The following is a 17,152-nucleotide window of genomic DNA, read 5'->3' as shown; positions in this document are numbered from 1 at the left end:
TCTGGATGAGATGGCCGGCCTCTTATTTAAACATATGCAACCACAGTGAAGCAGCAGGATTAGAAACAGGAAAAAAACAAGGTCTTGCTCTTATCCCTGGTACTGACCACACAGTTTTCATTTTTATTAGTTTTATTAATTTTTGAGAGAGAAAGAGAGCACGAGCAGTGGAGGGTCAGAGAGAGAGAGGGAGATACAGAATCCAAAGACAGGCTCCAGGCTCTGAACTAGCTGTCAGCACAGAGCCCAACATGGGGCTTGAACCCATGAACAGGGAGATCATGAGCGGAGCCGAAGTCGACGCTTAACCGACCAAGCCACCCAGATGCCCCTGACCACAGTTTTCAAAGCAAATCCCATGGGAGCGGTAACGACTGCTGTGGCTTTCAACAATCTTCCTTTGTGGCTTTTTCAAGTAATACTGAACAAACTTCTGAATCCCAAGTCTCTTCAGCTCACCTACAGCAAAGTAACGAATTAGCACTTTCTGAAATTCTGCACTATTAGTAATAAGGCCCCCAGAGACACAGCAACAGAATTACCTTTTAAACATAGACCTCATACCTCTCTCTTCCCAAACAAATGTTTAAGCTGGTGCCAAAGAGCCCTTCGACTAACATTTGTCAAGTTTCAAGAGCATGACTAGAGTGAAAGGAGAAAAGTAGATTTTACTTTCAAAGTTCTTTATTAAGCCGATTTTACAATCCATTCCAGCAAGCTTTTCCCTATGCCTATATTCAAAGACCCTATCCATATTCTACTGCATTATGAAATTCAACTTACAAAAGCTGCTACTCAAGATACCCCAAACATCGTCATTTGGCAAGATGTAATTCTGTCTGTGCTTCTTTGTGAAATAACGGGAATACCCTATAATAACCATCATCTGAGGATTCTTCTGTGAAATACAAAGTGGGACACAAAATGCCATTAATGCCTGAAACCCAATCAACCAAGGAGGGGCGTGTAGTTAATTGCTATATTCATTACATGCTAATTTTAGGAATAAAACCTATAAAGAATGAAGGCAATTTTAAACTATTAAGGACCGTCAGGTTCATCAGTAATTAATGTTGGAAATTGCTCTGCCAAAAAGGCCCAAGAAAGAGTCCTTAATTATAACCAGTTCTATGCCCGTAACATGGAACATCTTTTTAGATCACCTAGAAACAAGGTGATGACATATAAGGAGAATTCTAGGAAACATAATGTCCTACTTAAAAACCAAAACACATAAAAGCAGAATCTGATTTTAAAATGTCTTTATTAACAATAATTAGGTTGTTCATTTCTCTTTGCCCTCTTCCTCACTGGTTTTCTGGACACAGTTCACCTGATCCTGCCAATTAAAAGAAACAATTACTCCAAAAGATGTTAAGAATTAAAGAGTTCTCAAACATTTACCATTTCGTACCAAGTAAACTTCCTAACACCAAAATACTAAGTAAGGAATGTGGTATAATATTTAATGATCTATATAATTAAGGATTCTGTAAAAGATGAAGATTATTTTAACACCAGACTGTCACCAGCTAGTTGATTCAAGTTTACTTCCATTCACTAGAAGTAGCAACCACTCTTGAAAGAGATCTAAGATACTCCATTAATTGGCACCTTCCCTTGGTTTAAGATATAGTCAATTACTTATTATAGCTATTTCTACCTTATCTCTCTTTTCAAACTATGATTATGACAGCCCTTTAAGCCTGAGTGATTATCTAGTTATCTATATATAAAATTTGTATTAGATGAGAGAACAATAAGCTACTGCCCACCTTCTACCTTTTTGTAAAATATTGGCACAGAGCCATGTCTATTTGTTTACCTACTGTCTATGATGGCTTTTCAGGTAGAATGGCAGAGTTGAGTTGTCCTTTAAAGTTACCAACCCAGGGGTGCCTGGGTGGCTCAGACACTTAAGCATCTATTTGACTCTTGACTTTGGCTCAGGTCATGACCTCATGGTCATGAAATTGAGTTGCTAGGCATGGAACCTGCTTAAGATATTGTCTCTCTTTGCCCCTCCCCCACTTACGCTTGTGCATGCTCTCACGCCCCCCAAAAAAAAAGCATCTCACAAAACCAAAACAAATGAAACTCCCCAAACTGCCAATCCTTCTAGTATATCATCAACCGTAAGTAATCCCATCATAGAACTATGTGATTAAAAACCCAGGAACTCTGCGGCAGCTGGGTGGCTCAGTTGGTTAAGCACCCCAACTCTTGATTTTGGCTCAGGTCATGGTCTCATGGTTCATGAGATTAACCCGTGTCAGGCTCTGTGCTGACAATTCAAAGCCTGCTTAGGATCCTCTCTCTCCTCCTTCCCTTGCCCCTCCCTGGCTCATGCACACACCCTCTCAAAATAAATAATCATTAAAAAAAAAAACCAAAATATAAAAACCAAGGAACTTTAAATTTCCCAAACTCTCCTCTGCATAGTTCAAAGAACGAAGGTAGATATACATACATACTCTTACAGAAAACTGAAGTCCCTGTTTTTGTGAGGCTTGAGCCAAACCAATAAACAAGGCCTGTTACAACCTCAAGAAGGCTGTTAAAATGATTATAAATAAGAACTATAAAAACATATTCCCTACAAAAAAGTTTCAATGCAGAGTAGGTTAAAACAAAGTATTCATATATAAGTAGTCATGTCTGTAACAACCAAGAGTTGTCCTGAGGGGGATTTACGGAGTAAGAATCATTCCACTTACCCAGACACTTCCTGAGTCTAACAAGTTGTTGCTTTCCTTCTTGGCTCATGTGGGATATCGTCTTGAGACTAACAGCTTATCCACCTATCATTAAAAATAGAATTTGTACAGCATATTATATTTTTATCAATTGTTAGTATGTACATTGTATTCTCATATAAAAAAGCATATTCTGGGGCACAGGTCTGGGTTCCAATCAATGGTTCATTTTCTTTAGCTGTTTTTGCTTTAGGAAGGACCTGGTCCAGACCAAGGTTACATTCTAAATTTTCTTCACATACACTTCAGAACTGTACCTCTTCTACCAACGACTAGACTATTTCTACTATTTACTGGATAAATAAAAAAAAACTTAAGGGGGGCTATTCTGAATGGGTCCAAAGCACAATTTAGAATACTAAAAAGATAGCATTTCTCCACTAACTCAAGCCTTCTTTGTCAATTTCTCTACATAACCATGTATCTTTTTTGTAGTTATAGAAATAACATACAATGTTAATATACAAAGTTATTAACATACAAAGTATAATTAACATACAAAGTTCTATTAGTTTCAGGTGTACAACAGATTCAACGATGTATTTTTTTTAATTCTTCTATTGTTTGATACTTTTATAATAAAATATTCCCCACTTTCTCTTTCCCATTCACACATTCACGTGCACACAACTATTTTCAGAAACAAAAACAAAGACATTATCTCAGGATCTTAAAAAAAAAAACATGTTTTGCCCCACATAGCTAAATCAAATTATTTAACCTTTATACAAATCAAACTCAAGCCTCTTCTACAGGTTAGGACTTCAAAGAAACTTACTTGAAGTGAAAGAGTACTCCAATATCAGCCAACATCAACCATTCTTACCTAAAGAATAATAAGAGAAAGTTAATATAAAAGACAAGGGTATGAAGGTTTTGAAAATGCTAGTTAACTTCAAAATTTAAAGAGTAAATTCCAGAGACAAAGATTGGGGGCAAGTTACGGAATAAAAAAACAACAGGAAGAAACTTGATGGGGGGAAAAAATCTAAAATTATTCTTATGTAAAGTAATAAAGTAGACAGCTGAATTCAAATAAAAACTGTATCTTAATCAAAATACAAAAGCCTAACTGCTATTTTCACCAGTCTGAGCACAATCCAGTTTGACTGCAACCCAAAATATACTATCCCTTATGTGAAGGTATGTGACAACGTTTACCTTACCAAATGAGTTCTAACGTCAGCTCTTTTTTCATGTTAAAGCACATACCCTGCTCCCCATTCAAGTATGTCTTCCATTCTCAGGTGGACTGACCACCTTCAGCAGGAGTCCTCCAAGAGTGCCCTCCCCACTCCCCAGTACACAACAGTGCAGTTGTTTATCCTGCAAGCCTATGTATTTCCCTCCAAATCCTCACTGAGTTTTAAGTTGGGGCAGGGAAGCTATGCCTTATTCGGGACAGCAAGGAACCTGAGTTTTTCTGAGGGAGAAGACATTCACCTTCACTACATATGCCTGGTAGGGCCTCAGTGCACAAAAACCAGAAAGATCAGCCTTAATTCAAGTTCCAGGTTTTTCTTCCTCCCTGATTATCAGTTACTGCCAATAAAAAATAGAGTTCTCTGTTGCACATGTACCATCCATAAGGGATACTATATCGTTTTGCATTCTCCCCCATTCTCCAGATTATCCTAGATTATTCTGCATCCAGCCCCCTCTTTTCACCCTCCAAATAAATTCTTTTCAGCACTGGTGTTCAAAAGCAACATTTTTATGGTTGAAGGTTTACAACTGTGAGAGTTCCACAGTTGAGTCAAAAATTGCCAATCATTATCTAGCAGCAATGACAGATGATTAGGAGCAGTCAAATCCTCGGAATTCTTTCCCTAATTGGCAGCCATTTGAGAACTGCACTAGCTGACAGACACGGAAACATTATCAGCTAAAGCCAAAACCAAATAAAGGCCCAGAACAAACATCCTGGCTCTCTCAAACCTGTCCGAAATCATTAAGGGAAAGGCAGTAAAAATGCAGGACTGTGGATCATGTCACTGCAGCTGACAATGATTAACAATAGGAGACATGCAACCCCCATTAAGGTTAAAAGTCCAAAACTAGTCACACGCATCTCTTTTCTTGGGGAAAAATGAGACTGTTATGCATTCTTGGTAGGTTTTGCAACCTCGTGTGAAGAGCACCCATTCCATTTTTCATCTTTCAGAAAGCACCGGTATCTGTTCCAAGGGCCTAACAGTACGAAAATGCATTCTGGCATCACACCTCTGACCTTTAGACCATTCTCATTAAAAAGAATAATTCTGGTTTGCAACAAGAAAAGACTATGAAATACAATGCAAGCACCTCGGTATAGTGTTGTTACTGAAACCCATTTACTCCCCAGCTTTTTGAGTGAGTGATTTTAAGATCCTCTACACTAAGATTCACAAATTATAGCTACATACGAATCGAAACTAGGTAAGAATTGACTTAAGTCACAGGTTTCTCATTTCAAAGTGCAAAGCCTACTCATCTTGAAGCAAGCAGAAATGAAGCAAAATTAACCCCCACCCCAATGATGATTCTCAAGTCATACTGTAACAAGTACGTTCTCTCAAAATTGTTATTGACTGTTAAGAAATAAACCTGAGCTTTTATTTCTAAACACTTGGATCACTAAATCACGGTAGCAAAAGTGCCGGCCACCGATTTAATGGATTATGCCACAGGAAAATCCCATCAGGGTTGTATGTCAATTTAGTGACAATCTTGTCACTAATACTGAACATCATGTTTGAACTGCATTGTATTATTAACAGAGCTAAACTAGTCACCATTTGCTTTTCCACCTAACAGAAGAGTAAAGATATTTGCTTGAATAGACTACATATTAAAGTACAAATTTGTTCCCACCTTGTGAATTGCTTGCCAAAGAGCAAGCCATTTTTCTTGATACAATGAAAGAAAATTCTCAGAGTCATGAAGAGTTTTTCACCGGCATTTATGCAAAGTAAACCAAACTTCCAGTTAAAGAGAAAAAAGCATTATACATGAAAGCTGTTTCTCATGCATGCTAGCTAAAAACCAGCTCGGAGACCAAAGTTAAGTTGAATGAGTTCAGGAACAACAGTCGATGCAAAGCTTACAAAGCTGAAGTCCTAAGCAACAAAAGCTGCTTTTGAAGACTTTTTTTTTGGAGGGGGGGGGGGGGGCGGTAAGCATTTGGATTATAACATCACGTCCCTAAAGCTAAGGGAACCAAATTCAAAAGGCTACTCTGAACATGTGCAGTCACCCTACAGAATACGACGAAGTCTTAGGATTGGGAAATGATTCCCAACATGTATTCAACTGCAGGCAAGTCAACATGCCACACCACTTTTCCCCAGGTTTAGAGCAGAGGCATATTTAGACAAGTCACATAACTTGAACTATTCACATTAGATTCCCACCTAAGCCCACGTTAGTAACAAAGGTATTCCCACGAAGCCCATTTGAAAAAAAAAATTTTAAGTCACATTACCAAAAAAAAAAAAAAAAAAAAAAAAAGTACTTTTTAGTCTTAATTCACTCCAACAACCTGCAGAATGATTACCAAGATTGCATTCTGGAATGGATTTTGCTGACCTATGGGCAGGTCAGTTTGGTACAACAGAGACTAAGTATCACATGCTATACAGTCCGTATCAAGATGCTAAAAGCACTCTACTTTCCAAGTATGGTTTGATTCCCTCTCCCCCACACGACTGACGTGTTCCACGTTCTCTTCAGTTACAATGCAACTAAAGGAAACCACACAACTGCATCAGATGTACCAAAGAATCAAGTTTGCACTTTTTATCTGAGAACTGCAACAGCACTGAATTCTGCCTAACAAATTACAGCTCAAAACCCAAACCCACGCAGTTTTGATAGCAGCTAGCTTTACCATCCGAGTGTTAGGTGCTGCACTGTAATTTCATGGTCAGAAGTGTGATGTCAGAATGCCCACGGAATAAAAGTACATAGCAAGTCACCAAGTTAGATTATATTGCTTGGTACCTACCTGTATGCAGTCGGCAATGAGAATCTTGGAGCAAGCAGGAATACTACATCCGGGTCCTAATGTCCATTGCCATTTGCGGTACTACGTTCCTCACAGTTACGCACTGCAGAAATGCTGGCTAAATGCAGTTATGTAGCAGGCCACTACTTTAATAGTGCACAATTGCAGTCCAAGAACACCAGAAAACATCCCGCCACAACGTAGTGGCTTGCCCAAGAAAAGCCAAGTATCTACATTTTTGTCTGCCATAATATGCCACTTATAAAAATTGCACAGGCGTAACTTTACAATTTCCCAAATTACTATCTGCTTATATTAATGGTATAATACATCTATATAAAGAGTGGTGGGGTTTATAGTACTTCTTAGGAGTTTTAATTAGTATTCGAAGCAGAGGATTATGGTTTCACTAAATGTGAGCCATTCAGTTAATCTTATAAAGTACCTATTAAATACACTGGGGTCTCTTAAGAGAATACAGATTAAAGATTAGGAGTAATAAGCTTAAAACGACCAATGTTCCTCTTAAAACAAAATTATGAGAGAAAGTAGAGAAGAGGAAATGGGGGCAAGTGGTTTCTTTAAATGAGAAAAATGGCTGAAATACTTCAAAAGTACTACATTCCCTTTCCCACCCATTTCAGATCAGCTTTTTAGGAGGATTTAAATTCACATTAGGCTAAAAACTACCATATGCATTACAAGACTTATTGAAAGTCTCTTTGAGTAGCTTACAACCCTTGGTACACTGCTGTTTTAAGTGAGGAAAAGGCAAACTTAGTGGAAACTAAGCAACATTATTTGCTAAACAACGTTTAGCAATTCTACAGCCCACAGTAAGGCTAGCAAAACCACAACTTTCAGGAGATCATCCATTAGCATCCTTCACCACTCTTCAAAGGTACAGTACTAACAAAAGCTTATTTTAGGGGTCTGTGCCAGCATCCCTTATAAAGAAAGGCATGTAATCTGAAAAATAAACTGAAACATTAATTTTATAGGCAGATTTTCCCACTTCCCCACCAGCCCCCGCCCACACACATTCAAGTTCACCCTCTGTGGGTGTCCCATGAACACCCCTTTATTATTAGTGGAGTCCCTACCATACAATTCAATCAAATTGTAATGGATTCCTTTCAAATCCAGACCCTTGTTTCCATACAGAAAACCTCATACATATCACCAATTAATGACTCGGGACAAAACTTCCTCATGGATAGAATTATGTAAAACTACTACCCATTTCCAAGTGTCTTGAGGAAGAAATAATAAACATGTTCTAAGGAGATTCTCTTCCTTAATTAGCACACCATGTACCTGTCACACAACCAGAATTGAGTGACATGCCTTTATACTCCACTAGTGTTTTACTTAATATTATCCAGTTTCCTATGCAGAAAGTGCAGTTTCAACCAGAGGTTTCCCTTTGTACTCAGGCACAATACTAAACTCCAGCATTTAACGAAGATTTGATTTGGAATTTTACTTTTGCCAATTAGCACCAAGAACAGAGTGAAAAAGAGGAAGACACATTCCATAGTAAGAGTGCTGTTAATGTACAAATTTGAATGGAAACGTAACTAAGAACAAAGCCAAACCATTCAATTACTTTACCTACTTTTCAGAAGCTGTTCCTCTGCTAACATATACGTTGGGAAAACAGGTTCCCATCGCACTATCAGACAACAGTAACAATCTACTTTAATATTCAAAGTCAGAATGTCTTATCCTAATGGAAGGAGATTCAATGAAGTTGACAAAGAGCTGACAACACCATCGAAACACTCCAAAACTTTATGGTGGGAGAAAGGGGTATTTGTACTGTGTAGCATTAGCAACTCTCTCCATATTTAGTGCTACATCAAAAGTAAACTATAGAAAAACAGATTAACAAATAGTTTACAGTAAGAATCATTACCTACAACCCTATTGGTCATTAACAGTCACCACTAGTTCTTAGAAAAGAGAACAAGTTTTCAGTCCTACAGATTTAGCCCACCAGAAGGAGCACAAGGAGATGTAAAAGTACAAATGTATATAGGTAGTTAAACCTACTTTATGGTTACTACGCTTCTTACTTGCAAGTTGAAATTTTCAGACTAAACCTTCATATATTGCTTGAAGTAATACATGAAAAGGCTTCATGTTTAACAATCTTTAATTCAAATATGAAAGTTCAATACAAGCCATTTGTAGGGCTTGGGACTTGTTCTTTTAAAAACAAGAATGGAGGAATGCAACAAAATGATCTTTCCACTTTTTTCTTCAGAAACTTTCAAGGAAAGGATAGATCATAGGGCCAAAAAGATCCATTTAGTCATACCCACTTTCTCCCCCTACCAAGTCTTTCACCCATTCCATAATCTTAATACACATTCCTGAAGGAAGATTTACAGTTCAGCTTGCTTACATAACCATTTAAAAATACTTAGCACCAGCTTGCTTCCTATAATGCCAAACAAATCATGAAACTACTTCAATATGCGTTTCTTCTTTTTAAAACAAGGGGGTACTTATTTGTAGAAAGCAATGCTTAGCCTACAGATACATTTCCCAGAAATGGCATATGCCATTCAAAGGCCTAGACACGCTCATGCTTTCAAAGTGAATACCTAGCCTAATGTGCATAGAAGCATGAATGGCAAAGTTGAAGATCAATATCATAACTATTTTTCTATTTATTTGAAGCACGTAAAAAAAAAATTGGTACACTTTGGAAATTCAGTGGCACAAGGTACACTGCCATAACTTGAGGGACATTATACAGTTAAAAAAAAAAGGAAATAAAAAGGAAAAAAAAATTCCCGTTTGAAACACTGCATTACATAATTTTACCTGCCCAAACAGACCATTTACAAATATTAGGTCAATAAACTGCTAACATCCATAAAAAGATAGCTTTCTTACTAAAATGCAAGAATTTAAAAGATTGGTATCTAAACAAGAAAAGACAAAAACAAACTGGAATGAAAATCTAGATATCACATCTAAAATCGGGGCTTTTTGTTTGGGCCTTCATACTCTTCTCTCCCTCTACCATATCCTGCTGGAGTTCCAGGCCCCATTCCTCTAGGACCCTGTCCACCCACAGGCCCCGCACCTCCCTGCCCAAAGCGCTCAGTACGCTATTGGAACAGTAATTAACAGTTCATTATATGTAGTTGATGTCCATGTGTGTTAAGTAAATATTTTAGAAGGTTCCGTAGTCAACGTTCGTCGATACAATCACCAATGAGTCGATCCACAGGTACCGGGAACATAGAAAGGAAAAAAGGGTAATTTGAAAATTAGTTTACGATAATACATGCCTTGTGGTATGTTCCCACTTGAGCCATTCTCATACACCTGTTTCAAAGAATAGGTCTTCCCTGTAGTGCTAAAAAATTTAAAAATTAGTGCAGATGTGAAAACCCATTCCAAAATGAGTTTTAAGAAATTTCACATCAGATTAACCCACTGCAAAAGCTTGCAAACTTCTCACTTTCACGGTCTGAACAGGAAATTTAATTTCCAAGTAAGCCTAACAAGCCCAACCAGACAGATTCAGTTCACTCAATGAAGTGACAAAGACCTACTCACCAGTTAGTGGCATGAGCTGCATAAGAAACCTTGTGCTTTTCACTTAAGACACATCTGCTAAGTTGCAGAAATCTTAAAACGTTCAAACTTTTAATAAAATGCTACCAAACTACAAAAAGAAAAGCATAAAAGACTAATAGATTTTAGTCACTTAACCAGCACACTAACTTCATTAAAAGTGTTGCCATATTCTCACAGGTATGCCACCTTCAGAACCATCACTAACTAACCAGAGACAATTATGTTCACAGTAGTATTCTGTATAGTTGCAAATTGACTAAATGTACAGCCCACCCCCACACCAGCCCAGCTTTTCCTTCAGGTCTTTGAAAGTCCACTGACACTTAGCTATGATTCCACATTTTGGTATCTCCCAAACAGCTTAAACACCAAGCGTAAGTGACTGCAATGAAGCAGGACTTCTTATTCCATCTAGTTTTAAGCACTTTAATCTTAGAAACCTATGTTCCCAAACAGAAAAACCCTATAGATATGCAAAGCAAAGAAGCCTTACAAATTCTATTCAAAATAAATCAGTTACTGAGAGCATCACTCCAAAAAGGGAGGGACAAAGGCAGGGTTTAGCTTCCTAAACACAGTTACAATGTGTTTCCTACTACGTACTACAGGGCTACTTTAAAAACTAAATCTCAATTCTTTAAACTATTTCTCAAAAACCTAAAAATGTGTTTTAACGCATTGTACTGTGTATCTCAAAAGCTATGAGAAAATTTTGGGGTTTCATGATTATGTTATTACATCTTAGAACCCTACCTGTTTTATGAGACACAGAAAAAAATCTTAATTGTGGGAACATCATGTCAAATTACATCTTAAAAATTTGATACAGACCTACAATCTGCCTCTTAGGAAGCATACAAACCGAAATGTTATCCATATTACTTTTTGAATTCATTTAAGAAAGCTAACGCTACATTTAACCCAACCAGCTCTTTACGACTCTAATTCTCAAAAAATCTTAATATAAGTTTTAAATAGGTTAGACCCCACACTAAATTCTTCTATTCCTCTTTGTAAATGAACCTAACAAGCTATGTATTGCAGTTTCCCTCTCCTTTGCCAGAAGCCTGCAGGTGAAACCAATCAGATTCAATTCAGTGGTGAAAATGCACACTTCTCTAAACCCACTTCTAAATCCAATATTCAAATTTCCTATGGATTTGTATAGCCCTAACACAGCCGCTCAGACCAATTCACTTGATTGTTCTAAAGCATCCTGACAGGCTACCTGTACAGTTAAAATATGAAAGCATCAAGAAGGTTCAGATCATATGCACACAACTAGTATGCTTAAAATAGTCATGGATTGTTGCTATCCTGTGGCAAAATAGAGATGTCAGTTTATTTTAGAAGATGCACCTATTGACAGGCCCAACAAGTGGGAAACGACGAGTCAAAACAGTAAACAACTCCCTTCTCATGGGTAGAAACCACACCAAATATAGGTCAGAGTCCTACACATCACTAAAAAACATGCCTAAAACTCTAAACTGCCAAGTCTGATTCATACATATGGCAAATATCAGCTTAATGAATGACAGTTTGCCATTTGATTACTCTCACTTGGATGTAGAATAATCAGGTACATCATCTAACATTTAAAATTTGGATTTGCCATGTGCTAGAGTGCAAAAGTACACAAGCAATATAATGGAAAGCACCTATGTCTACTTATTGCCGAAGAGAATTCCAACATACTACTGACAGCATTGACTTCTTGTTGGCAACCATTTTCTGTTAGGTTACCGCATACTGAGTTCTTCTATGTTGCCAAAGTTTTCCTCATTATGATTTACATGATAAGGGAACTAAAAAGAGGTCCAGTTACCTACTTAAAAAACAAAAAACAAAAGAAAAAGGAAAAAAACAGAAAACAAAACACACACACGAAGTTGTGAAAAATGAGAATTTCCTTGGCACTACGTCACACAGGATACATTACCATGTCGCTTCCCATCATGGAACCACTCATGGTTGCTGGTGGAACTCCAGGATTAGCTTCATAACCTATGCCACCACCACCACCTAGAGGTGGAAATTTCTGGCCTCCTGAACCATAGGGATCTAGGAAACAAAAATGCTGGTTACAACTCAACCAGAATACAGCTCTCTAAAGGTATTGCTAATTTTATTTTCATGCTTACCTCCCATGTTCATTGCTCCTCCTCCACCCATTCTCATGTCTCTTTCTCTCTGAAAGAAAAAAAAAAAATCCCGTTCATACGCCCATACCAAGAATTCTTAAGACAAAAAAAATCTCCAAAAAAAAAAAAAAAAAAGGGAAGATTTTTAACATCAGTTGCTGAGACTCAATTATCCAAAAACTGATAAAGCTTCTTCCCAATGAATAAAATCTTTAGGTCCAGCCAAGAAGGTAAAACTCAAAATGTATTAATCATAATATACTTGTAGAAAGAATAAGAATGACTATAAAGTGAAATGCAGTATTTAACTGAGTAAGACTTCATTTTTGGTACCTACAAGTTTCGTAGACAACTCCAACTAGATTGTAATAGAATTTTTTTTACTTACTGGATCCATGTAGCCCATCCGGCTATAACTTTCCTCTCTTTGGCGTCTCATTTGTTCTTCCATTTCACGTTGACGAATCATCATCTCTTCTTCCCTTCTACGTCGCTCTTCTTCTTGCCTGGAAATATTCATCAAGCACATGAAGTGTCATCCCCATCTTTTAATAAGAGTCAGTTTGAAGGGGTGCGTGGGTGGCTCAGTCATTTGGGCATCTGACTTCAGCTCAGGTCTCGATCCCAGTTTGTGAAGTCAAGCCCCACATGGGGCTCTGCGCTGACAGCGAGGAGCCTGCTTAGGATTCTCTGCCCTATCTGCGCACTCCCACACATGTGCTGTCTCAAAATCAATAAACGTTAAAAAATGTCAACTTGAAAAAAACCTAGTGGTTTGCCCCAGAGCTTTACGAAGTCTAGGTGAGAGGGACACCCCAATAGCTCAGCCAGTTAGGCATCTGGCTTCAGCTTCTCACGGTTTAAGAGCCTGCTTTGGATCCTCTGCCTTCCTCTCTCTCTGCCCATTCCCCTGCTTACTCACCCTCTCTCAAAAATAAACATTAAAAAAAATTGTAAAGTCTAGATTAGAGCAAACAGGCCTGAAGAGAGTCTGGAACAGACCTAGAAGCATTCTGGCAAAGAAATTAAGCATCATTAATGAAAACCTTACGCTCTATTCTAACCTAGTGTCAAACCAACACTGACGTCGTATTTAACCTATCTGTTGCCAACAGACTCACCTGTAACTTAGGTGTGTCTTTTTCTCTAAATGTTGATGCACAAGTAAAGGCTTATTAGTTTAACAAAATTTTACCTTAGCTGCATTTCTTTACGTTTCTGCATTTCTTGATTGTGAAGTTCTTCCATGCGTCTTAATTCTTCCTGGCGTCTCATCAGATCTAAACATTAGAAAATTGTTTTAAACTCATTAATGGGGCTCTCAAAGTTCAAAAATGAATTCATCCTATCAGTGAAATTTACACAACAGGGTCTTTTTTTGGTTTGTTTTTTACCTTGACGCAGAAGATTTGCCTGATGTTCATGATAGGCATCTTCCATTTCACTTTCCAATTTGTCCTTTGCATCTTTCATGTTTTTTTCAACTTGCTCCCTTTGCTGTTTCTCCATTTCATCCAGGGACTTCCATCGCTGAGAATATTCATACTCAAATGTGCCATGCTGGGCAAAACGAGGAGGGGTTTCTCTCTCCCTGAAAATATTTAAATATAAACCGATTGGTGGATGCACACAAGAAATGCTACCCAATAGCCATAAAATCACTGATTTTGCCCCTGGCCTATCACTTCTAAGAAATACCCAAAGGCAGGGTTGGCAGGGGCGCCAGGGTGGCTCAGTTGCTTAAGCTTCTGACTTTGAGTTTTGGCTCAGGTCATTTCAGGGTCATGAGATTGAACCCTGAGTCAGGTTCTACATGTCATGACAGCATGGAGTTTTGCTTGGGTTCTCTCTCTGCTTCTCCCTACTTGCAATCTTTCTTAAAATAAATAAATGTATTTTAAAAAGCAACTTTACATCAAAACAATAAATGTCTTGGGAGGTCTGGCAGACTCAGAAGAGAACGTGGGGTTGTGAGAATTTGAGCCTCATATTGGTTATACAAGTCACTTAAAAATAAAATCTTTGGATCGCCTGGGCGGCTCAGACAGTTAAGCATCCAACTGTGGCTCAAATTGTGATCTCACTGTTTGTGGGTTTGAGCCCCACATCGGGCTCTGTGTTGACAGCTCAGAGCCTGGAATCTGCTTCAGATCCTGTCTCTCTCTCTCTGCCCCTCCCCTGCTCTCTCTAAAATGAATAAACGTTTAAAAAATTAAAATACTTCTGTAAAAAAGTAATACATGTCCCAGAACCGTGCAGTAACATAAAATATTGGGCACTCAACATAAATCCTACCTCTCTCATTTCTTGTTTCCTCTAACCAAATGCCTAAGTATTTTTTTCCATTCTTAAAAAGGAAGATACCTATCCATCACACAATTGTTTTAAAGGCAAAACAAAATTGCATGTAAAACATACCTATCTCAACAATGAGCACTAGACACTTGAAGATCTCTGCTTTAAAACCTGTAAACTTCCTGAACCTTAAATTTCTATCAAGCATATAAGCATTTGAAGAATTTTGCATTTTCTAGGCAAAACTAAAAAATTACTAGAAGTTCTCATTTGCACTTACATTAGAAAAATGCGTAAGTTAAATCAATCTTACTTTTGATACATTGGATTCTTCTGTGCAAGTTTTTCAGGAAGGCCATCTTCATCATCTAATTGTTCAAGTGGTTCCACAATGACCGGACGAGGAGTTCTAATAACAAAAAGGGTTCCATCTTAACTTTATATCCATTTTATTGCCAACTTCCCCATCCAAGTTAATAAAATTAGGATAAGCACAAGAACTTACGTCGTCAGTAAGAAAACACCTTCACTGCATCTTTCAAATGCTTTTCTTGCTGCTGGTTTAGAAGCAAACTCAACAATGCCTTTCCCTGTAGATCTGCCGCGATCATCCACAATTACAACAGCCCTTTCAATAGGACCAAACTGGCTAAAAGCTTCTTCCAACAGTTCATTGGAAACATAAGGTGAAAGGTTCCGGACAGAAAGGGCGGCAGCATGTGTGGCAAAGCGAACCCGAAGCTGTCTACCTCTCATCGGTGTATCATCAAGTTCGGCTTTGGCAATTTCAGCCAATGCTCTGGACTCCTGAAAGTATCAGACACACTCATGTTAAGGACCTCATATTGAAACTCTGAAACTGTCAAAAGCTTAACTCCCACGCCTATTCTTCCTCAGGCTCAGTTCAAGTATCTTCAAGCAGCCCTCCCTGAGCCACTCAGAGTTGGTAGTTAAGTGTCTTATCCACCCACTCTCCTCTTTTTAAATACCAACAATCATTCTATGATAAGTAGCATCTTTTTCTTTGTAAAAATGATGAAAAATTTAAAAACCAACTTATTGCTGTTGAACACTAGCGTTTGCAGTAGCAAACGAAAACAATCTTCTAAGCCCACACTAAATAATAAAAACTCACAAGTTTAATAAATCCAAATCCTTTGCCTTTGTTGATAAAAACTTCTCCTGGTTCTCCATATTTAGCAAATAGTCTTTTGAATTCATCCTCTGTGATATCAGCAGGTAGATTCCCAACAAATAACCGACAACGCTGTGTGTAAGTTTTCTCTCCAGGCCTCCTCAAGAGAGACAAGTTGGCTTTAAACCCCTAATGAAAAAGGAATGAAAATTTTCAGACACCAGCGACTTCAGCAAAGTAGGAAAATTCAGTAACAATGTTCGCTTTTCCCAGCCTGGGTAATACCACCAATGGGGTTATTCTTCTACGCCGTTTAAAACCAAAACAAAATTTTATTTGCGGTATTTCCAACGTAGCAACTACCCATACCTCAAAGAGCCCAAACCACGCAGAACACGTTAAGAATACATCTACAGCCCTCTATAGACTCGACGCTACCGAGCAACCTCGTCAACCTCATATGCCAAATGTCCCTAAAAAATCTATATCGTACCAGACATTAAATTAAAATGGTGATCAAGTATTACGTGATAAAAGAACCAAAACCCTGCTGTCACCCACATGACTTGGGCCTGCTCCTGTAAGGCCGGAACTCCCCGGACCTCTCCAAGCCTACATTGCACGCTCCAGTCTGGTTCCCAGAACCCGTTAGCTTTAACAAGGCCCTGGGCAGCTCCTCAACGCCAGCCTCCGTAGGCGAGCCTCCCTTGGGCCTCTTAGCAGCCCCACGCCGTCCGCCCCCAACTCCGGCAGCGGCCCCGCCCTCAGCCGCCCGCGCGCACGCGCTCTTTCCGGTCTCCGACAAAATGGAGGCCGGGAAAGGAAGGAGGAGGGGGCCGCCGCCATCTTAGGGAACCGACGCGTAGCTCCGGGGGACACTCACCTCCGAGTCGGAGATCTTCTCCTCGCTGCGCCCACCAGGCCCACCGGGTGGGGGCCCCTGGTGGTGCGGCTGGTGGTAGGGCGGGTGATGCTGCCGGCCTCCTCGGGGCTCCCCGCCGCCTCGATGTGGCGGCTTGGGGTGGCCCCCAGGAGTGCTTAGGCCCGGACCACCGCCGGGCTTCGGCCCGCCTGGCATTTTGCCGCCTTTCGGGCCTCCGGGTCCTGGGCCCTGCTTAGGACCGGGGCCCGGGCCACCTGCGGGTGGAGGCGGCGGGCCCCCGGCCTGAGGTGGGGTGGTGGGGACCCCGCTGCTCGGCGGCGCAGGCGGGGGCGCCCCGGGGGGCGCCGAGGTGAC

At 39.4% G+C, this 17,152-nt stretch overlaps 1 protein-coding gene across 1 annotated transcript in view; it reads right to left on the bottom strand.

The window, feature by feature from the left end:
* Positions 1-1,245: 1,245 nt before the first annotated feature.
* SFPQ (splicing factor proline and glutamine rich) overlaps positions 1,246-17,152 on the bottom strand; it is a 16,514-nt gene continuing 607 nt past the window's right edge. Inside the window, 13 exon segments of the mRNA XM_029946496.1 lie at positions 1,246-1,339; positions 2,718-2,801; positions 3,535-3,582; positions 6,742-9,866; positions 12,284-12,405; positions 12,486-12,534; positions 12,874-12,991; positions 13,681-13,765; positions 13,880-14,076; positions 15,094-15,189; positions 15,286-15,587; positions 15,916-16,104; positions 16,799-17,152. The exon segment at positions 16,799-17,152 is cut by the window's right edge and continues 99 nt beyond it. Coding sequence (XP_029802356.1) covers positions 9,729-9,866; positions 12,284-12,405; positions 12,486-12,534; positions 12,874-12,991; positions 13,681-13,765; positions 13,880-14,076; positions 15,094-15,189; positions 15,286-15,587; positions 15,916-16,104; positions 16,799-17,152 — 1,650 coding nt within the window. The 3' untranslated portion in view covers positions 1,246-1,339; positions 2,718-2,801; positions 3,535-3,582; positions 6,742-9,728.

The sequence above is a fragment of the Suricata suricatta genome, chromosome 8 (assembly GCF_006229205.1).
Source record: "Suricata suricatta isolate VVHF042 chromosome 8, meerkat_22Aug2017_6uvM2_HiC, whole genome shotgun sequence".
NCBI lineage: Eukaryota > Metazoa > Chordata > Mammalia > Carnivora > Herpestidae > Suricata > Suricata suricatta.
This window is presented reverse-complemented; position numbering and strand designations above follow the sequence as displayed.